We start from the raw sequence: 23,922 nt of genomic DNA, 5'->3' as shown, positions 1-23,922 counted from the left end.
GAGTTGCTGGCCTACGAGGAACTTTTATTTAACCGCAGAAGCTTTTAGAGGAAGAGAAGGCACAACTGGGGAGATCCTGCCACTATTGAAGTCAATGAGAATTTTGCCCCTGACTTCACTGGGACTAAGATTCCACCTAATATCTTGCAAAGAATTGTATTCCAGAAGCTCTGCTCTTCAACACAACTACTGGGTCAGCTTAAATTTAGACCATGCCACTTCAGATACCCAGACTGTCTGTTCTGAGGATGGAGACGTGTCCGTTCTTTCCCCTACCTCCAGCTGCATGTACAAAAGGGGGTGGGGGAGGAATCAGCAGGGCAAAACTGAAAATTATGCCAATAAAGTGTGCTTGAATTAGAATCTCCTTATGTCATAGGCTTGCAGGGTCATGTGCACTGACCCAGCTAAGGAGGAGAGAGAGAGCAGATGGCTCTCTTGGTAACTGATGTGTATTTGGTATGTTAGCTTTACATACCGCAGAATATTTGTTACTGAATTGTGCTGGGTCATCTAACGTTTAAAATAGTTACAGCAGAATAATATAATATAAATACACCTTACAAGCGACAGAAAATGATTAGAAGAATGGGCTGACCTTGTTCAAGACAAGCAGTATCAAAAGAAAAATACAGCGACTATTATGCTTTGGATATTTCTGTGAAGGCCAATAGAGTGTTCCAGGCCTTGGTAGGAGAGATGACGGTTCTGCTTTTTTTTCATACTTAAGTATTAATCTGATTGTATTAAGCCATTCTGTAAATGACCTTTCCAATATGTCATAATGTTTCGCTGGGCAGCTTTTTATGAAGCGGTTGAGACATTATTTAACCTGTTGGGTTGTAGCTATTAATGGACGATAAAACATGTGATGGTCCAGAAGGATGATAGTGAATGCTTGATTTAGATTCGGAAATCCTGGCCCACATGATATATATATAGCAGACAACACGTGCAAAAATATGGAGGTTTTTTTTTTTTTACATGTCCACTGTATGTGTTTTGATAACCATCTTGGTTTAGTCTGTCTGGCATATGAGTGACATCAGAGTTGAAAAGCAGGAGCAAAGGATAGCTGTAATATTCCAGATTAGGTATATTTTTTAAGGCACAACCAAAACCATACACTCCCCTATGCTCTGAGTGGAGTTCTGCAGGGCCAAACTGTTAATAATAAATACTTAGTCCTTATACAGTAAATTAAGGTTTATTTCCTGCCCATTATTAAATCATGATATAGATGCTGTGCAACTGACGCAGATTGCTGGCCTACTGCATCAGTTGCACAGCGCCCATATTGTGATTGGCAGGTACATGGCAAGCACGTTCATAATAATCTTGTTAGGACATTACCTGAATTGCATATGGGTTTGGTTTAATTAACATTCCACCAACAGCTGAGCAACAGGCATGGTGACAAGAAAGTCTTTTGTCCTGTTTGTTTAGCTGCCATTAACACTAACAAGAGTTATGCACCTGCATCAAAAGGAGATTAAAGACCCCAAGGTTTCTAAATACATCAGGGATCACAGCTAGCAAGAAGCAAGCCAGTGTTAGACCCGGTGAGGCTTGCAGAAACAAATGGAAGAGGTTGCGTAGTCTGGAGAAGCTGTTTCACTTAAACCAAGGAGTAAAATATTTCCTCTTCAAAAAAAGCTACAGTAAAAGAGCCTTGTGGCTGCTATAAAGCCCGTTGAAGTCAAGGGAAATCTTTCCATTCGATTCAGTGGGCTAGGAACAGGTTCACAATCCTGTTCCCAATGAGGGCAAAGGCAAATCTATCAGGTGTTCGTGCAATATCAAATGGAACTCACCCCCACCCCACCCAGCTACATTAAAAAAACCCATTCATTTTAAAAACTAGGGGTGCACTTAGGAACAGCCAGACTGCATCAGACCAAGGGTCTCTCTAGAGCACTAGCTTCTCACTGATAATGTCCAATATCAGCTGTTTCAGAAGGTGGCACATTAAACCCAGCTGTATACAGGTATGGAATAACCTGGTGACCCTCAGTAATTAGTGAGGCAGGAAGGTTTATATCCCTGCTCAAACTCTTGTTTAATCTTAATATTTACTGCTATAACGCTCTATATTCTGGTTATCCATATAAACATCCAATCCTCTATGAATCCTGCTTTGCTCTTCGCCTCGGTGTTACCCTGAGTTCCACTGGCTTTTGGAGCGGAAAAGGATGAGGCTTATTCGCCCCCTCTGTTTGCGGCAATCTATACTCCCACTTATATGTAGCTGGAATGGATACCACTGTATGTGATGCTATCACCAGACTCTTAACAAAGCGAAAGCACAACCTTATTCTCACAAACAGACATTGAATCAATTGCAATTGTTTTTTTTAAAAGAGCTTTATTGAATAGCTTAAAGCTTCCAAATGACATGTGCTGACAGGAAATGTTCTGGCATCGCCATCAACACCATTAGTTTGGAATAGTTTTGTTCATATTTACATGACTGTGATAAAGAATATTTAAAAAAAAAAAATCCAGGGTTACTGGGATGTGCTGTCCACAACAAACACAAGATGGTGTCTAAGGATGAAATCTTAGCCTCACTGACTTCAATGGAAACAGCATTTCAACCCCACTGCACATCCCCCAGTCCTGTGGAGGAAACTACACGTCGGACCTACGTTTAAAGGGCAGCAGAATACACAGAAAAGATTCATTTTAAAAAGCCATCGTTCACAGCTAAGGTGTACTCAGTCTGTACATTGGGTTTAATTAAATACTGTGCTCAGATGACAGAGCTACGGAATATGATTTTTCTCCAATATCTGCAGTGAGCTGGGAAGTCATTAATAATACTTCGGCCCAGGTTCTCAACGGTGTTTAGGTCCCTAATGCCACGTGAAACGAATAGGAGTTAGGTGCCTAAATACCGCTCAGGACCTGGGTGCTGGTGTTTATACAAACCTTAACAGGTTTAACTAATGAGCCCTCACAACTCCCTGTTGTTATTATCTGCAGTTTATTGATGGGGAAACAGATACATAGGACCGTTGATGGTGAGTGAAACTCTACGGAAGCCAGTGGCCTTGATCCTGCAAACCCACGGGCTTATCTTTATTCACGTGAATCGTCTCATTGAAGTCAATGGGACTAGCCAGGAGTAAAGCGAAGCATATGTGTAAGCATAGGTGCTGTCACACCCTGTGGCTTGAAGTGGTTTCCACTATATACAGGGTTTTCAGTTTGGTTCCATGGCTCCCAACACCCCTGCGTGTAAGTCGTTGCAGGACTCCCGTTGTTCCCACTTAGTTTTCCCTGCTGATTGACGTCGATGGAATTAACTTTCGCCCTTTTCTTGAAGGCTTAAGTGGTGCACAGGCGCACCCTGGTCCTCTACACAGGGTGAATTTCACCTTCGTTAAGTTACTCTGCTCATGGCACCCGGGGATGTGGCTCAGAGCCGTTTCCCCACGGCCCTACAGCAAGTCGTTGGTCAAGCTGGCACTAGAGCTGGTGACTGCCTGGCTCCAGATGCTGTGCTCAGTCCACAAGACCACGTGGCCTATCACCCACAACCACGTACCGGTGCATACTGTCGTTAGAAGCCAAGGCTTTAATTCAAGCTGAATCTTTAAACTGAGCATGGCTTCAAAATGAAGGTGATTGGTATTAAGCCTAGTTACTTTTCCCTGTGATGAAGGTGCATTAGTAAAAGTGCAGCGGCTAAATGAGGGTGGCATTTAAGCCTTCCCGCTAGGTCCTTGAGCCCTGATCCAATACACACTGATGTCAACGGGAGCCTTGCTGTTGGTTTCCCTGGACACTGATCAGGCCCATAATGACAGTACTTAAATGGTTCCATAGCAGTGGAAGATTCCTCTCTAATATCATCTCATTCAAAGCTCACTGCAGCCAGTGGAAGGTTTTGCATTGACTTTGGCTACATCTACACTACGAGCGAGCGGTGTGATTCCCTCGCTCGTGTACATATCCTTCCGCTAGCTGTCTTTGGGTTAGCACGAACATTAATAACTGTGTAGCCGCGTCAGCCTGGGTGGGGGCAGTGGAGTTATGGCTGAGCCATGTTGATTACAAAGCTGCCTGAAATGGTGGGTGTTACTCCGTTCAGCTTACCCCGGCCTCTGCTGCTGCTCCCCGTGCTACCACAGCTACACGGCTACTTAGACTCATGCTAGCTCAATGAGAGCCAGCCCAAGTCTGCATACGCAAGCAGGGAAATCACACTCCTAGGTCATTGTCTTTCATCGACATTGGAGCAGGCCTAAGAGCAGAATGGGGGCTAGATGCTTTTAAGATCCCTATTGGCCACAGGAAATAGCTAAAGAAAAATGATGCAGCCCTCCAACAATATAGGAACAGGTAGTGCCCTGTATGTGCCAGCACTTCGTAAGACGCTAGACTTTTTTTTCTTTCCTTTAGGCTTTTCCTAGACAAAGCAACGTGTAGAAATAGAGCAGAATCAATGCAGAAGTAGACATCTAAAGTCATGTCACTGTTACAGTCAATTTAAGAAACACAAAAAGCAATTTCCCAATCAACCTGTTAAAACAAGCTTAGACTTCACTTTTGCCATTCACTTCTTTTTTTAGTCCCTCTCTTTCGTCTGTCAAAGGTTCCACCTCCGGACCATCCTGCATCTTTTCTTTGGCCCAGATATTTCCGTCCTCTGTTTCTGTCCTTATATGTTTGTGGTCCTTCATTGTCTCTTCTGTCGCTTTTCTTTCCCTCTCCTCTTTCGCCAGCATACGATAATTGTAGTAATTCATGATGAACAGGAATGTTCCTGCTAAGACCATCACAGCTCCACATTTAATGAACATGTATTTGTAATCTCCAAAAGTATCTATAAGCGTTCCTGTGAATTGCAAAACAGAAACGTAGTTTAGACGTGAAGGCAAAAATCAAAATATCTATGGCGGCTTCCGTTTCTGAACACCACAGCTGCTATTGTGATTGTAGCGCAGAATAGGATATTTTCTGTACTTTCTAATAACTTAGGCTCTGATCCTGCAAAGGCTTAGTATATGCTTAACTTCACATCCTGTGAGTATCGTATTGAAGTCAATGAAACTATTCATACTGCATAACGTTAACCAGGTGCTTAAGTCTTTGAGTGATGGAGGCCTTGTACTGTAGTTTCCAGATTTCTTATGCACATGAAAAATAGAACTATAGAATAAAATATTAGAATTCTTTATTAAGGGATGTTTTTGTGCTATTGAGTGAATTTAGGGCTTGTGCAAAGTACCAAATTGGCAGCACCAGCTTCTCTCCATCACCTTGCCGTCATGCCTCTGCCTTCAACTGCAAGGATCACCTGATCCAAAAGCCACTGAAGTCAATGGGAGTCTTTCCATTGATTTCAATGGGCTCTGGATCAAGCACGGGATGAATAAGATCCACCTAGCTGAGTCATTCCCCCCAGCCTCTCTGTTGGGGCTGTAGATAATTGTAAAAGTGGCCTGTCTGATGGGACACCTGGCCATTAAGAAATGGGACAGATTCACTAAACAGCAATCAAGTGGCAATGACGTTCAGTCATTACCAGCCTTGCCTGGGCTTGAACTGGTGAACTAGAGACGAAAGGGCTTTCCATAGAACTTGGAACATTAGTTGCAGGGAAAGCAAAGAGGGTGCTGTCAATGTTAACCATGTTCAATTAGAGAGGCAAAGTGTGTGAGGTAATATCTTTTATTGGTGAGAGAGACAAGCTTTCAAGCTTACACAGTGCTCTTCTTCGGGTCACCTGTATAAGTTCGAAAACGTGTGTCTTTCACCAACAGAAGCTGGTTCAATAAAAGCTATTACCTCACCCACTTTGCGTCTCTAGTATCCTGGGAGCAACACAGCTACAACAACGCTGCCTACAGCTATTTTCAGTGGCAGGAAAAATGTGACAGTTTCATCTCAAAGGTTAATGCCTTGGCAATGGAGTTATGGAAACATTGAAAAGATTTGGTTTAATTGACCTGTCAATGTTCTCCATTATGTCAAATGTAACATAATGCAAACCTTGTTGAGACTGTGATGCTGAGTATTAATGCCCGTGTATTGGAGCAATATGGACTGAATTTAACATCCCAAATCCTAATTAAAATAAGATTGACCTCAAGCATAGCCTTTTTAGTTCTTTTTTGCAATTAACAGGCTGTATATAAGCTCTGACTTTTTGAAACCATTTTTTCTCTTTGAGAAGGGGAACCTTTAATTACTTCCTGAGTGACAACTAATCTGTTGAAAGTCTGATGATTAATTATCCCAAAGTATGCTTACACTAGCTAGGTATTTTTTGGCCACTAAACATATTTACTGATTGCAGAAATTATTATTTCAACTGGTTTTGGTCACCAATCTGCTTTCTTCTACAGATAGCCTGGTACACAGCTTTCAATATATTGTCTTATGGATGTTACTCATGAAACATCAACCAAAGACTAATTACAGCAATTCTTCCTTCTTGGTAATCAGGATGATCTGGAAGTCTGTTAAATAGGTTTCAATGAGGGTTTTAATGAGTAGAGTATTGGAAAATTCAACAGTAGGATAGTCTCGCCTCTTTTCCTTTGAGAATAAGAAAAGCCATAAAACACACAGGGAACAATTTGCTTAGTTCATTAAAGCAGAACCCTGCAGTGGGTTATTAAATGCCAAAGAACCAATAAATTTGTTGCTTATTAAAATGATGAAAAAAATACTCCAAAACTAATATCACTAACTATTACACAGCACTGTTTTGGCCTCATTAGCAGTCTTTGGCAATTAGCTTAATCTCTTGCGTAAAAATTACAGAACTTAGAAAACAGTCACCTTAAAACCTTCAATTTGCTATGAACTATATAATGACTGTGTGAAAAGAAGAGGCTGCATCTGCTTCTGCCACACAGTGAAAGGAAGAATTAAATTGCTCTGTAAAATGTGAGAGAACGAAGCTTCGGCAGCTCTTAGTTTTTTATCTTATGAAATTCAAAACCATATTAACTCTACCTTTCCCTTGTGAGTTCCTGGGCTTTACTGTCACGTAAAGTTGTGTTGTGAGCTGCTATCCCAGTTTAACAGGGTTATATACAAATACCGGCAGAACACCAAGCCTAGTTAAAAGTTGACGGCCATTCAGCGCACGTAAAGGTGACAGATTAACAGTACTAGCAGCAGACAGTTACCCTACCCAGCATGCGGGTGCGGGGCAAGCCGCTCCTCCGCGCCTGCACCACCCTCTGCGATTCCACCGATATGTGCAGAATAAATGGCAGCTGGGTGCCACATACAAACTCGTTTAACTCATGGCCACATGAGGTTTGATGAAAGGCCCAGAGAGGTGAAAAGCGTGTTAAATAATTATATTATGTAGATATTGTTTGCTCCTTGATGGGAAAGGACTTTACAGTACATGCTACATAATGACCCAATACAAGGTAATTTTATTCACGGGAGAATCCTTCTACTGCCTGCCAAATGACTCTGGGCATTGCTGCAGGTTTGAACACATATTGTTAGTAGGGAGCCTTGAGGAGAATGAACTTAAAGCTAGAGGTTAGAAAGTAGGCTGCGGTCAGTAGTACCGCTCCCGTGTTTCGTTACAGGTGTGTTCAAGTACTGGGCTGGGGCCGGTGAGAGCTGATAAAGGGGAGTGCCGCTCTGTTTCCTTTACCAGATGGAGCACACACAGTGACTGCAACCAACTTGCAAGCTGTGCAGAAGTGGGACTTTTTGGTTCTTTCAAAGCCAAAAGGTACTGAAGGTGCAATGAGAGGACAGACTATTGGAGACCGGGTTCTCAGGGTGTAGGTGAAAGGGAGAGTGATAATCATAAAAGAGGTCCCCAGATGCCCTTCTACTGACAGCAAATGGCCTTGTTTTTGTTTGATCTCATATTAAATTATCAATCCTTTATCAGAGTAGCACTTTAGCGTGACCAGATGTCCCGATATTACCCCCCATCCTGTGTCCCGATTTTTCACATTTGCTGTCTGGTCACCCTAGAGTGGCACTTAGAGCTGTGAACGATTTAGGACTCTTACTCTGAATACTAGCTAACATCTAGGGCCCTCATCCTCAATGATATTTCGGTGCTTAATTCCCATTATTTCACTGGGAGGTAGACCCACAGCTTAGCTCCCTTTCCAAGAGTGCTATCACATTCACAGAGATGCTGCATAACTTTCCTGCAGTATTGATCCCGGGTTGTTACAGGTTGTTTTCGTATCATCATCTTGTAGTGCAATAAATTGTAATATGGCGCTTGATAACAGAGGGAAAGCGGCGTCTGAGGAAACCCTGTGACAAAGCTGGTCAGTGCTGACAATTATGCCCCATATATCTAGCTCTTAGCAGTATGCTAGGCACTTTACAATAACATAGGTCCCTGCTCTGAACTGCTTGCAGTCTAAGCTAACACACAAACTGAAGTTTTTCATGTGACATATGAGAAAAGAATAAAGGCACCCAGATCGCGTTCATATTTATTTTCGATTTTGTCAAATATTTTAGGAATATATTATATATTTTTAAAAAACTGTAAGAAGGGGAAGCAAAAATTCTCAAATCTATTCAAAATAAATGATTTTTCCTTTAAAAAAACAGCCCGTTTTCTTCATTACAGTCTTTACAGCTGGAATGCTATTGGCCAAGCTGAGAGATTGAAAATCTATAAATGGAAGCGTGCCGAGTTTAAGGCCAGAATGCACAGCTGCATAGAAATTAAAAGCATACACATCTGTGGCTATTTGGATCTATTGTGTCCTTACAGACAAATAAAAAACATCAGCTAAGATCCAGGGGGCTCGATTCAGCAAAGGGATTTCAATGGAATTATTATCATGTTTAAAATTAACCATGTGCTGGATGGTGGCCTTAATGCCACCTCAGTGCTCTGCAAGATAGAGACCCTAGCCTGTTAACACTTATGCATGTGAATAAGTTTACATATATGAGTAGTCGCATTGCGTAAAGCCACTTACACACCTACATGTTTGACGGATGAGGCCTAAAAGCCTCCAGCATCCATGTCACACACACAACTGTTGGTTTCAATGGGAATTTTTACATATGGGACATATGCAGGTTCAGGTCCAAGGAACAAATACATGAGAGATGATCTTTTGTTTTTAATGTTGCTAAATCCTCACTAAGAGAAATCATGGAGGACAAATCTATTACCTTTATTACTCTACACATAATTACTTGCAAAAAAACCCAAAACCAAGTGGGATTGAAATGGAGAAGATGAAGTTAGACGCACCCCTCTGCAACCTGTATTTATCTCAGTATCAATCTAGGAATTAGATCAAAAGCTGACATGTCACTAGAGTTATAGTATAGAAACATGCTCACCTCCAATAGGTGGTCCAAGAAGTATCGTGCAACACTCCACTATGGTGACAAGGCCAACAGCACTTGTGAATCGCGCAGCTCCCACGAGGTCCATGAGGGTTTCAAAGAGCATGGCACAAACCATACCAAAGGCCAAGCCAAAAAAGACGGAGTATATGACTAGACCCGTGTAGCCTGTGGCTAAGGGGCACAGGAGATGGCAGGCACCATTAAAAGCAATTGAAAAGCTGAAAAAATACTGGATCTTTGGCCTCACCCATTTACTGTTGGCAATAATTCCAGTGGTGGGTCTGGCGATCATATCAACTATTGCAAGGATAGAAAGGAGGAAGGCTGCTGAGTATTCATCAATGCCAAGGTGCTTTGCGTAAGGGGCCAAAAAAACAATAGGGGCAAAAAATCCCAGAAACATGAGCACGTTTCCAATCAGGTAAATCAGGAAACCTCTGTGCTTAAAAAGGGAAAAATCAAGGTACTTATTAAACTTCTCACAGCAGTCTTTGTCCTCCTCGTCTTCGGTTCCGCTCAACGAACTGACAGTTTTGGGAGAGAGCATTTCAACTGAGCTTTTATTGGTCTGCTCTTTTACAGTCTTTTCAGCTTGCTTGATGGTTGGTTTCCGAACAGGGTCAGCTGCCATTCCAATGGGCCTGAAGAGAGCACCAGCCACACAGCAGTTCAGTAAAATTGCCCCAAGAATAAAGAAACTGCCCCTCCAGCCAAAATTGTCAAAAAGGAACTGGTTCAAAGGAGCCAGGGTAGAAAGCATTACGGGGCTGCCAGCCATGGCAAGGCCGTTGGCGATTGGTCTCCTTTTCAAAAAGTATTTCCCGATGATTATCACCGAAGGCTGAAGGTTAAGAGCAAGGCCAAATCCTGTAATGGAGAGAGAAAAACAATGACAAAAGGTGTAAATTATACTGCCAATTCCTCCATTCGGAATATGGCTCTGTCTAAATCAAGGGTGAGATCCTCACTGCCACTCTGGCCCCCTTTATACCCGGTGCAAGGGCTGGACTGGCATGAAGTGGCCCTAAAATCCCCAGCTCTGACCAGGGGAAGGCTTCACCCAACGCAGGAACTGAGGAAGACAGCCCTAAAGCTGCTTCCAAGGACCCCTTTGCAAGCCTTGACAAAGAGGGCATGCTGGGGGCAGAAGGCTCAAGTGAGGCAGAGACCATGTTTTTGTTCTGTGTTTGAACAGCACCTAGCACAGTGGAGCCATGACTAGGCTCCTAGGTGCTTATGATAATATAACTAATAAGAAGTCAGGGCAGCGGGCAGTGCTGAGGAGATTCCAGACGGCGCTGTGGCCCATAGGGTAACCTGGAGACGCTGCTGTAACTTTGCAAGGCCCCTGGTGCTGTCCAATTTATACCTGGTGCCTCTTCAGCTCTCTTCATTCTGGCAATGAGCAACAGAGAATGGTATTTAGTAACCACAGTAGCTCCATCAGAAGTCCTGGAGACCACTGACCATCAAGTGTTGGGGAAGATGGTGTGGTCTCTGGCTCAGAGCTGTAGAGCAGCTTTCAAGTGGCCGTGATCATTCCTGAATAGAAGAACTACTGGGGGTGCTTATGGGGACTTGCCTTTTTCACTGAGAGGCCAAATGGGTTTGATTAGTCTGGAAAAGAGAAGACTGAGAAGGGACATGATAACAGTTTTCAAGAATGTAAAAGGTTGTTACAAGGAGGAAGGAAAACTGTTTTTCTTAACCTCTGAGGATAGGACAAGAAGCAATGGGCTTAAATTGCAGCAAGGGAGGTTTAGGTTGGACATAAGAAAAACTTCCTAACTGTCATGGTGGTTAAGCACTGGAATAAATTGCCTAGGGAGGTTGTGGAATCTCCATCATTGGAGATTTTTAAGAGTAGGGTTAGACAAACGCCTGTCAGGAATGGTCTAGATAATTAGTTCTGCCACGAGTGCAGGGGACTGGACTAGATGACCTCTCGAAGTCCCTTCCAGTCCTATGAGTCTATGCTCAGATACCAAGGTGACAGGCAACCTTATGAAAACTTGACCAGAATCAACCCTTTCCACTCACATGCAGGTCTCTCCCTGGTCATCGAAGCTTTTGCTACATCCAGGCTACTTGATAATATACTCCTAGATGGGCTTAGATCAATGCCTAGACATTGCCCAATAAATAAATGAATAAATATGGTGATGTCAGCATTATGCCATACATAGCATTTGGTATTTAACCACTAGAGGGCAACGTGCTCACATGCTTGATTAGGACTCACATCCCAACCACTGGAGGGCTGCAGCGTCCCTGCCCACTGCAGAAGGGCAAGCAGACCTAGGAATCAAGTGCAGTAGCACCCATCCCTTCCACTGTTAGTTAATGTGCTGATGTGAGGAATTAGCCAAGAGATTAAAAGGCCTGAGAGGTCCAGAGCACAAGTACATTGTAATAGCAAAAGTGACAGCCACTGCAGCTCCTACTAATGTAGAAGGTCCCTAGAGCTAGAGATGTTTAAATTAAAATACCCTTTTTATTGTATTTAAACAAAATAGCAATAGTAATAGTAGTATAAATCTCCATAAGTAATTCAACCACCTAACTGACCATTAGCTCTCCTATTGCATGAGCTGGAATCTGTTTTCTACCCCAACAGATGTTAAATGTTGAGTGTTGGACGGTCAGAGCATTCTTGGGTTCTTTAGGATACCAGTAAGGAATCTGTTCTACTTAAAAGATCTTTTTAAGCATCTGTGTGCTGCTTTCTCTTACAAAATAAAATTATGTAAGTAATGTATATTAGTCTTAAAGTTACATTTAGAAATATAACACACATTTTCCACCCTAGCCCTTAGCCTAAGAATGATCCCCTGTAAAACAAAATTGAAATTTCATCCTTGAATTGGAAAATGTAAATCTTGAAAACAGCGCCATGCTGATTTTTTCCAGTTCGTTAATTTATAGAATTAGTTTGTTTAATTGTGCAGTACCTGATTAAGCATATCACTTTACAGAACAAAATGTAGGAATGTCAAGGTCCTTCAAATTAATGAAGGAAAACTATTGTTAGTGAGTAATATTAGCTACACAGAATTCCAACGGTGTTGTGCAACTCAAATTCCACATATGCTATGATAACCCAATGGTGTTAAACAACTGCTTTCCAACTGTCAAGCTTCCATTTTAAATTTTAAATTTTAAAATTAACCTAATGTTTTGAAAATTCAAAAGAAATTACAAAACAAATACATGTTAAAATAACCTCAGGGCTATATCCTTGGTAGGAAATTCAGACATAAGGACTGTGATTCATACCTAATTTGACCTGATGGATCTAGGTACTCCATAAATGTTGTGGGACAGATCCTGAGTTGGTATAGATTGCACACTACACATAATCGGTGAAATTCCCCACTATGCAGAAGGATAGCTCAAGGCCTCTAGCACTAAAGGCCAGATTTTCCAAAGTATTTAGGCATCCATCTTGCACGGAGTTAGGCACCTTGATACCTTTAAAAATCTGGCCTAAGTTCTCCAAAAAAAAGCATAAGTGAGACTTACAAGGTACATGGTTCTTCTGCTGGCTCTCAGCAATAGCTGAGATAACCCAGTGATCACAGAGACCTGCACAAATGTTGGGTTAAGGAAGTAACTGCAATTTAAACTTTTCCAGCCTCTCTCAGATGAGTCAGATAATTTTAATGGACTGTCTTTCATAGGAATCTACAATATGCATTGGCCAAAAGAGTCACTTTGAGGAGAATAAAAATTAGGTAAGAAGCCAACTATCCATTTAACCAAATCAATCACTATCCTGTATTATCTGACCATTAATTTACAAGCGATGCAAATGAATTTAATATAACCTCATTCTGTTCCTGCTCATTAGGATCCGACAGTTTCAAACTTACTGACTGGATGTTCTAATTACTTTAATCTTTTTGCTAATTTTATTCTAAAATATTTATATCCGTTTTCTTCTCATTTGCTATCACAGCAAGAGGGATCCCAGACCTTAAATTGATCCCAGCAGATGGCATTTTGTTCCAAATAAATTAGAGAGGCTGTATCCTCATGACCTAAAAGAGGAGGTTCGAGATGAAGAGAAGTAATTTGAGCAAGATGGAAACCATCCTTTCACCCCATTAAATATCTTCCAATTATTATGAGAATTAGTGCATAAAATGGTTTTATAAGGTGCCTTGCTCAATAACTACTGTTCTCTGTTACATATCAGTAAGGCTATGTATGTCTGTACTGTAATCACACCCTGTGAGTGCAGCTCAAGACAATATACCCAACCAAGCTTTAATCTCATTAGCACAGGTCCTGGCAGCATGTGTTTCAGCACAGGCTAGCCTACGACTAATACTCAGGGCTCCGGGTGGGTTTGTACAGCCAGGGCTGCAGCTCATACTGCCGCGGCTTCGTTGTTCCAGGACCCGAGCTAGCAAGATTAGAGCTAGCTGGAGTAGTAGGTTGGTTCAAGCTGCAATCACACCCTGTGATTACAGCAAAGACATAACCTAATGGACTCAATTTCAATGGCCTCAGAGGAGGTGTGATTTTCCGAAGAGCACAGGGCCAGATTTTCAAGCGCCCAGCACCCACATCCAGAGCCAGATTTTCAAAAAAACCTCAATACGCAGCATGCTGCGATCTTCTGACCTCTCCTCAGTGTCTGATTCAACGGTCATTAAAATCAAGGTCTTTCCACTGATTTCCATGGGCTTTGGGTCAGTCCCTTAGGCCCAAATCCTCAAACCCTCTTGTTGAAATCAATACGAGTTAGGCACTTAAGTACCCCAGGCCCTTAGTCTTTACTCAAGCAAAACTCCCATTGACGTCAACAAGAACAAGGGTTGGCTCCTGAGAGGGGAAGAGCTCTCTCAATGCCAGGAATAATAATAATTAATAAACCAATATTTGCATTTCTATGGGGGTCTTGCCTCAGAGGATCTCAAAGTGCCGTGTAAATAAGGGTTGGCCATAAAATTTCCACAAAAACAGTATTTTGACAAAAAACAGAAATAAACATTTTTGACAATGTTTGTGAATTGTTTCCGTTTTCCTGCCAGCTTTCTCAGACAGCATTAACCAATGATCAAAACTACCCCATGAGTTCGTAGCAGAGATACTGGGATGACATCACACCACCTGAAAGGCTGCAGCCTCTGGGGTGGAACACAGCACAATTGCAAAACTGTTTTGGAAAAGAAGAGAAGATTACAACCCTGCCCTACGGAAACTGCAAAGGCAATTAGAGTTAGGCAGAATGTATGTATCTGAATTGGCATTGGCCAGAAAAACAGGGCAGCCACCACTCATCTTATTATAAGTGTTAGGGAATATTTAATGACCACGGGTGGTCAGGTATTTGGTTTTATGTCTCATTCAAAAGATAAGGTGGACGAGGTAATATGGTCTCTCTAATATCCTGGGACAGACACGGCTACAACAACACTGCATACATCATCCAAAAGATGGCAGCTCCCACAGTGTAGTGTTCCCTTGCAGCAGGCAGGGTACTACTTCCCTGACTCAATGACTATATGAATTTGCATCTGATCTACATATAAATGAGGTGTGGCCAAACTGTGGCTCATGAGTTGCATGCGGTTCTTTTACAGTTAAAGTGCGGCTCTCGGAGCCCACCCCCACCCATCATTCTCTGCCTACCAGATTGTTTGGGGCAGGTCAGGGCTTCTGCCCTGTGAGGAAGTGGTGGGACTAGGAGCTTCTGCCAGCAGGGAGGGGAGTCTCAGGGCTTCAGCCCCGCAGGAGGCACGTTCCGGGGCTCGGGGCTTCAGCAGGAGCAGGGCTCACGTCTCGAGACTCCCTGACCCTGCAGGGCAGAAGCCCCTAGCCCCATCACTTTGCCACAGGGTGGAAGCCCCGAGCCCCGGCAGGTGCTCTCCGTCTCTCAAACTTCTGAAGATTGTGGTATGCAGAAGATTGAGGGTCAGTAAGTTTGGCCACCCCTGATATGAATAGAAAAAAGACATACCTCAATTGAGAGAGCCATTGAGAACGGTGTGTCTATCTAGACAGTGTGAACTGATACATTCATGTTTCTAACTTCTACCTCTGAAGAGATGCTATTAGCATGCCAAGACTGCTGAGCTAGAATTGATATGCAAACTAGACACAATCAACTCCGGTTTGAATAAGGACTGGGAATGGCTGAGCCATTACAAACATTGAATCTATCTCCCCTTGTAAGTATTCTCACACTTCTTATCAAACTGTCTGTAATAGGCTAGCTTGATTATCACTTCAAAAGTTTTTTTTCTCTTAATTAATTGGCCTCTCAGAGTTGGTAAGACAACTCCCACCTGTTTATGCTCTCTGTATGTGTGTATATATATCTCCTCAATATATGTTCCATTCTATATGCATCCGAAGAAGTGGGCTGTAGTCCACGAAAGCTTATGCGCTAATAAATCTGTTAGTCTCTAAGGTGCCACAAGTACTCCTGTTCTTCTTTTTTCTAAAGGCAAGGGAGGCGAGCAGAGATCTCTTGCTGGTGGGGTTCTCGTTTTAACTCTGTTCCTTGGAAGTACACAGGGATGCTCTTCCCAGTCAACGTGCGTCTCCTTGTCAGACTAAGCAGGAGCCTTGTAGAAGTGTAGTTCACTGTAAATTGCTGTAAATGTATCTCTCAGGTAGTTACTTTCCCACAGTCATGTGATCAGGAGGCTGGCTTTATAATTACCCTTAAATGCTCCCACGTCAGATCTGACCAAACTAGGTGAAAAAACATTTCAAATATAACTAGGAGCATCAAGCTAATTAGGAGCATTGAAATCATTTTCTTCAATCCTGAGAGGATTCTCATTCACTCCTGAGCACGCTAGCAGCAGACCCAGGAAATTATAGGTGTGTCTAAGGCCTTGTGCACTTGGGGGAGTTTTACCAGTTATACCAGCACAGTTATACAACAAATAAGTGGGGGGGGGGGTGAGTTCTGCGCTTGATAACACCACGCCCTTATTTTCTTTGGATAGATGGATCTTGTGAGGCAACTTGCAACTGTGTCATTTTGCCTTTCCAATACAGTACTGTAAACCTCTTCCAAGAGACTCAATTCCTGTGGTAAATTCTTTGGGGCAGGACCTAGTGGGATTTTTAAAAGCATGTAGGCCCATTGGGAGTTAGGCCCTTTGCACACTAGTTACTTAGCAACATCTTTGGGTGCAAAAATCTGGACCTGCAGCTTCTTGGGTGTTTGTACAGCACCTAGAACAACAGGGACATGATTCTGATTGGGGCCTTTGTGTGTTAGCCCAATACAAATAATAAATAATTATAGTTTGAAGGAGACGCTGCCCCGAGGGGCAGCTTATTCCATAATTGTCCATTATGGGGAAGAGTCTAGTACTTTCCTGTGGTCTGATCCATTGTGGCAATTTACTGCAGCTCAGTATTTACTCCAAGGCACGCACTGATCCATACTGGTGCACTTCTATTCACGGTTGATAGTGTGAAGTGCTTATATAGTCTATAACAAAGGATTTGTGATTTACATTAACTATTATGTTAATGGGGGGAGAGATAGCTCAGTGGTTTGAGCATTGGCCTGCTAAACCCAGGGTTGTGAGTTCAATCCTTGAGGGGGCCATTTAGGGATCTGGGGCAAAAATCTGTCTGGGGATTGGCCTTGCTTTGAGCAGGGGGTTTGACTAGATGACCTCCTGGGGTCTCTTCCAACCGTGCAATTCTATGATCTCTCTTAGAGGGCATTTGTTTGTAAGGGAATGTTGCAATCAAGTGTTCAGCAATGGTATATAGCTGGATCCTTTGACTAGCACACAAGGTTAAGAATTGCAGGTTATTTTTGTTTCTGGAATCTCCTTCCAAGAAGCTGTGTGAATTGCTGCTCAGTCCGTGACAACAGGGTGTCACCTAAATGTGGTGGCACAATCAGAGCAGCGTAAGAAATAAAAAAAAAAACAAGCTACTTAGGTGCATGAAGTAACATTTCACAACCAGATTTAATGAGACGGTCTGGGCGCAGGGGAACATGGTCACAAGTTTTCTGTCCCAATTAATGTTTTTCCCCTTGCCAGTAAACTGTGTTATTAATCTTACAAGTTTAGTCCCTGGAGTTCATTATCAGACGTCAGGCTATCTGGTGCAGCCACAGTGACACGGAGTATATTAATTCCACATCTCAGATGCTGTAAAGTCAGTATTTTAGCGTAACGTGTCATGCTTTCAAACAGATGTCCTAGTTGCACGGGAGGCAGCATTATAAACATCTATTCTAAAACGATCAAATGGATGCTGAAAATTAGGCACCTAGAGAAGTGGCCTGATTTTCAGCGCCCCCACCCCTGGTGCCTAGTTATGAATTTCAGAGTCTAATTTTAGGCATTCAAGCTAGAAAATGCCATTGGCTCTAGTGCAGAGCCAGCCTTAACCTAACTATGAACTGCTGGGTTTGGCTCACTCTGAGGGTTTAACAGAAAGAAGCTGTATAAACTGGAGAGGGAACAGATTTCACCAGCAATCGGTGGATTATTTTTCTGAGGGGGGAGAGGGGGAGGATGAGAGGAGGAGGATTCAGAAAACACAGAGGATGCCTGTAGCTGGACTTGGTTGCTTCCTCCCTGCCACACTTACTTCTCCCCAGAGGCAGTTGGAGAACCCAGGCAGGGCTGTTTCTCTGTAGCTCTTCCAAGTGGCTAAAGTGAAATGTAACAGGAACACAGAGGAGCACTCATGGTACCAACCAAGGAGAAGGGGGAATTGTAGGGAAGCAATTCATCCGAGCCAGGGAAATAAGTGGGGGCGTGTAGGGGTTCGGCCGGGGCTCGTCCCCCTCCAGGGTGGCTGGGAACCAGGCCGTCTCACTACTTAGGTCCGCTGAGTCAGGGAATTAGCCTGGCTGGGTGGCAAACAGTCAGTAGCTCAGGCCCTCAGGCAGGGGCTGAGCGAACAGTTCAATAACAGGTCTAGGCCCTGGGTCAGGGCAGGGCAGCAAACAGTCAGGAGCTCAGGCCCTCAGGCAGGGGCTGAGCGAACAGTTCAATAACAGGTCCAGGTCCTGGGTCAGGGCAGGGCAGCAAACAGTCAGGAGCTCAGGCCCTCAGGCAGGGGCTGAGCAGACAAATAAGTTTAGGAGGCCCAGGTCCTGGCTCCGAAGGACTTGGGAGAGGGGGAGACGGCCACCCGCACGTTGGGTGGCAGGGGGGACGCAGGCCCTCCCACTCCACTGCGTCCCAGCCCGGGGTCCTAGCAGCGGCAGGCAGCCTGCTGCTGCATCAGTGGGGATCCTGACCGCAACACACTGACATGGGCTCTGGGTGTGCTGCAGCTGGATTAGGGTCGGCTGCCCCCGGGCTACTTCCTACCTCCCCCTCTAGAGGTACCTGCGTCTGGACAGAGTCTTCCAAGGAGTCAAGCACCATGGGCTCCTCTGGGTACCCGGCGAGCGGTGGGCTTGGCAGCTTCTCTGGGTAACTTGCCACAGGCAGGTTTACCAGCTTCTCCGGGGTCTGGTCAGCGTCTGGCCAGTCCTCAGGTCGGCCGCAAGCTGCAGGAGTCTCCCAACCAGGAGCTAGGCCACAGGCGTCTGACTTCTCCGGCGGCCGGGCCCCTAGTGAGCTCTGGGGTTGGGCTTTTGTACTTCCTGTCCTGCACCCTGACCTCTGGGGGGCGGGCACAGGCTCCACTGGCTCCGCCCACTTTGGCGTCCGTAGGGGCTCACCCCCCTCCGGGGCAGCTGGGAACCAGGCCGCCTCACTACAGTGCGCCTCTCGGCAAACCTTTCCTATAATCCTGGACTCTTCCTGCCTCCCAGGATTCTTGCTCTAGCACACACAACCTGACTTCTTCCTCCTGGTGAACTCTGCCCACGGGTGCTTTGAGCTGTGATGTACCAGCCCAATAATATGTCGGATACTACTGTCCCCACACACAGACGGGCAGACGGAGGGCTGTACCCAACCCTCACTGAAGTCAACAGCAAAATCCCTGCTGACTTTAGCCATGCAGAACCGAGCCAGCTGTTGAACTCCAGGAAAGGAAAACTTCTTGGCTTAAAGGGTTATTAGAATTCCAACTTTTCAATGAAAAAAGGGAACGAAATTTTAGGAAAATTTTAAAGGAAAAATGTTTTGCTTTCCAATCAACTCTAGTTTTTATTATTTTTATATGAAGAACCCCTCTCACCAAAATGAGGATCAACAAAACCTGAACTCTCATAGCTCCACTATTTTTGTACTAATCGCCATCTTCAGAGAGAGAAAAATTTTAACAGATAGGGCTATCTGATCATGCAAGCTGCCGCGTGATCCATTGATTTCAGCAGGAGTTGAGGGCACTAATAACCATCTCCATTATTGTCCCGGAGCAGCGCCCATCTGCAAAGAGCCTGCCGCACGTTAGACTCACACAAAGTAAGCTGAAAACACAGTTATGAAGAAGTGTAGGCCCATGCCATGCAAACATTTAAGCAACTTTACTTGGGTGAGTAGCCCTGGTTGTGGGACTACTCAGATGCGTAAAGTTATGCACATGCTTAAGTATCCGCAGGAGGACAGGGGCTTGCCTTAGAAAAGATATCGCAAGAGATAGTACAAAAGGAAAGCTTGTTTGTTACCTGAAACGACTCCAACGCAGATGTAAAGCTGTAAAATGCTCGTGCAGAACGCCGCCAAAATCATCCCAATTCCACACAGCAGGCCTCCAAATATAACCACTGGTCGGCTGCCAAAACGATTCACTAAAATACTGCTAATAGGACCTGAACAAAACAGGCAGAAGAAGAATCCCAGTGTTAAATAGCTTCCGAACACCCTGCCTTTTGAAAATAAGGTGGTTAAAGCTCACTGTAGTTTCATTAATACTTAAGCTGTTGGTAACAGCTGCTTGAATTTCCTCATGCTAAGAAGTGAAGAAGACTGCAAGATGATTTGTATTATGGTGGCATGTAGAGGCCCCAACCGAGACAGCACAAGGCACTCTAAACACACATAAAATGTGCAGGGCTGGTGCAGCGAGCACGGTGATCAATTGTTCTCCATAGCCACTGAAAGTAGGACAAGAAGTAATGGGGCTTAGTCTGCAGCATGGGAGATTTAGGTTAGATATTAGGGGAAAGCTTTCTAATTATAATGTAGTGAAACTCTGAAACAGGCTTCCCAGGGAGGGTGTGGACTCCATCATTGGAGATTTTTAAGAACAGGTTGGACAAACCCCCATCAGGGATGGTCTAGGTTTACTTGGTCCTGCGTCAGTGCAGTGGGCTGCATTTGATGACCTCTCGAGGTCCCTTCTAGCCTGACATTTCTATGAATCTATGATAATGACAGTCCCTGCACCAAGGAGATTACAACAGAAACAAACAAAGAGTGGGAGGGGAACTAGAGCCACAGATTGGTTGTCCAAGGTCAGACAGCAGGTCGGGGGCAGAGCTGGGAACAGAATCTAGGTTTCCTGGGTTCCAGATCAAGCATTGCACCACACTGCCTATCTAGCATTTAGGGTCTAGTGATCCCAACTGTCAGTGTCAACAGGATGAGAAAATAAAGGGCTATCAAGAACATTGGTCCATTTGGGCAAAGCAAGTCCTCCCCACCATCCATAAGACCTTAATGTGTCTTTTACTCAGAGCCTGTCTAGACACAAAAGTGGTACCATGTTAGTTAAACCAGTACAACTCCACTAGTGTGGCCGCAGCTATACTGGTATAAGATGCTATGGTGGCATAGTTAGTCCCACACAGGAGGGGGAATAAGCTATAGTGACATGATGGTATATTTACACCAGTATAACCGCATTCACACTAGGGGTTGCACAGGTATAACTATTTTGGCTACAAAAGCGCCCGCACACACACACACACACACACACACACACAAATAAATATGATAGACTGGTACAAAACCTGTGTGTAGACCAGCCCTGCCGCCTGACACAATCTGCACTAATAACTGTTGTAAAAGCAGCAAAGAGCTAGACGAAAGGTCTGTGTTTCTGTTTAATAAGGGACAAGGGAGCAACACTGTAGAGCACATCTTGGTTTTGTAGCCCCACCCCTCCCCCCCATGCCCCTAGTCCTGTGACAAAGCTGGCAGCCCTCAATGGCCCTGCACACACAGGGCTGAGGCGATTATATCAAATCTTACACCAGACCCCCAGAGCGGGAGGGGAAACAGTCACAGAAAGGCTGTCCAAGGTCACACTCGGCTGTTTTCTCTGCCTGCCCAGCATAGGAATCCCCAGAGGAACAGCCAAAACCCCTCCCTTGTCTGACTGTCAGGTAGCTCCAACCACTTCAGGCAGATTATTTTGATATTTCTCCTATGTCTTCTGCTTTGCGCATCCTCACTAAGAGCAGGGCCGGCTCCAGGCACCAGCTTAACGGGGCGGCACCTGCGGCAATTCGGGGGCGGCAGGTCCCTCACTCCCTCTAGGAGCGAAGGTCCTGCCGCTGAACTGCCGCTGCCGATCGCGGCTTTTTTTTTTTTTTTTTTTTCCCAATTGCCGCCGCCGGCAGAAATGCTGGAGCCGGCCCTGGGTGGGGTGTGCATGATTTCAATTCGTGCATCAGATTCTTCCGTTCACAGATCTTTAGCATCACACGGTGCATTCCTCTGCTGCACACAGCTCTGCTTATCGTCTATTATGGGAGAACTGCTCAGGTACATAGAATTGAAGGCACGGGCAGGAAGAATCACCATAGTGCCTGGTTATGACTCTTCAGTCAGCTCAGCATTCCTTTGCAATATTGTATCTCCTCCATGTACAATGGTGCAATTACTGTGTCAGATGCAGGGCTATTGCCAGCAGGGCCGGCTCCAGGCACCAGCTTAACAAGCAGGTGCTTGGGGCGGCCAAGGGAGAGGGGCGGCACCTGCAGCAATTCGGGGGCGGCAGGTCCCTTGCTCCCTCTAGGAGCGAAGGACCTGCCGCTGAACTGCCGCCACCGATCACGGCTTTTTTTTTTTTCCAATTGCCGCCGCCGATCGCGGCTTTTTTTTTTTTGCTTGGAGCGGCAGAAATGCTGGAGCCGGCCCTGACTAAGAGCCTTGGTACATCAAGTCCCCCCACATTCCCCCAGCTTAAGAGCCTAAGCTCCAGTCCGAGTTCCAATGTCAGTGGACTCAGTTGCTTGTTCCCAGATGCAGTGTAGACACCGCCTCTGAGGCTGCCCTGTGCGTGACACTGCCGGTGAGTGTTCTTGGCATGAGGTGATACTGAATTGGGCCCTCTGATTATAGCAGAGCCGTCATACTCAATAACGCTACTGTCTGCCTAAAAGGATGTGCTTAGTTTGCAAAAACTGTCCGCAAAGGGGAAAATGAAAACACAATAACAAATAAAGACTAAGGGCCTTGATCCAATGCCCATTGAAGTCATTGGAAGGACAGTCATTGACAAACTGGTTTGGATCAAGCCCTAGATGGATAACTGGGCTTGGAGTAAGAGTTGAAAGAAGGGCTACAGTTATTCCCAACACAGATACACACCTCATCTCTTCAAGCCAGGTCATCTGCATCAGAAAGAAAGAAGAGATTCATTCTGCCCTTCATACTGGACCAAAATCTGCCCCCTCCCCCATACACAGCCCCATTTGCTTCAATGCTTTGCAGGGTCTTCACAGAAACGAATCCACTGTTTTTAAGTGACTTCAAAGGAGAGAACACTTGAAGTCTCAATATAAACCGTCTCTATGGACGGTCAAGTTAAGAGTCCCAGCAAAACATAATGAATCATGTTTCTGTTGTACAAGCTGCCTTCACAATCTGAAAGTTATTAACCGTATCTTCATTATAGTAAAATATGCTATGTGAGATTAGTAGGTACACATCAAAAAATATGTAGTACATCCTTTAAAACAAAATATACAATGTTAAGAATTTCATTGTTAAGAGCTGCAAAGATAGGAGTCGCACACAACTAACCATTGCTTCAAAACCTGAATGAAATCACAACTATAACAAAGATTAACCAAGTCTGGTTATAAGATGCAAATAGTGAAGGAGCCTATGGAATCCCTTTATACAGCCTTTGATCAGTTCCTAAATATTCCTACATTATTTCTTGCCAAAGCAGTTTTCATCCTTGTGGATAAAAGGGAAAAATAGCCCAATACATGACTGATTTCCACCCCCAAACAATTCTCAGCACCTTTGTTAAATTCACACCATAAAAAGTACCTATCTACCTTCTTTCTAGCTAGATGCATATGTCTAAGATTTCCACGGGGGCCCGCACCCCTATTTGAAAATTTTTAGGGGGTCCGCAAATGAAAAAAGGTGAAAACCACTGTCTTAGATACAAGTAACCATTTCCAATGTGTTTCTAGTGTTTATTGGATGAACGCTGATTTCATTTTTTGTGTAATGAGGATGTTTTATTCATGTTTACTGATTAAAAGCTAAAATCAGTACCCTGATTACAATGTATACGTCATATAATTTTTCTTCTTCTTTTTCCTTTATTCTGCTTTTCCTGGTGAGGATCGTGGCGGCAGCATGGAGAGTAGGAAGGACCAGATCTCCTTTTCCTCCACAACAGGTTCCAGAGCTCCCAGGCCAGCCGGGAGATATATCCCTCTATTATTATTAATCTCTCTCTGTTACAGTCCCTTTAATTGAATGATGTGTTATATGGACTCCACTT

At 44.2% G+C, this 23,922-nt stretch overlaps 1 protein-coding gene across 7 annotated transcripts in view; it reads right to left on the bottom strand.

The window, feature by feature from the left end:
* Positions 1–2,348: 2,348 nt before the first annotated feature.
* Positions 2,349–23,922, bottom strand: part of LOC101950129 (monocarboxylate transporter 2-like) — a 67,519-nt gene continuing 45,945 nt past the window's right edge. For 6 of the 7 annotated variants that reach the window (XM_005297817.5, XM_065550705.1, XM_024100136.3 and 3 more), the window contains 3 exons: positions 19,895–20,038; positions 9,319–10,194; positions 2,349–4,843 (listed from right to left, as the gene is read on the bottom strand). In XM_005297817.5, the coding sequence (XP_005297874.1) occupies positions 4,542–4,843; positions 9,319–10,194; positions 19,895–20,038 (1,322 nt within the window). In that variant the 3' untranslated portion in view covers positions 2,349–4,541. The remainder of the gene's footprint in view (positions 4,844–9,318; positions 10,195–19,894; positions 20,039–23,922) is intronic. The other variant, XM_065550703.1, reaches the window with a different exon arrangement.

Source organism: Chrysemys picta, chromosome 7 (assembly GCF_011386835.1).
Source record: "Chrysemys picta bellii isolate R12L10 chromosome 7, ASM1138683v2, whole genome shotgun sequence".
NCBI classification, from domain to species: domain Eukaryota; kingdom Metazoa; phylum Chordata; order Testudines; family Emydidae; genus Chrysemys; species Chrysemys picta.
This window is presented reverse-complemented; position numbering and strand designations above follow the sequence as displayed.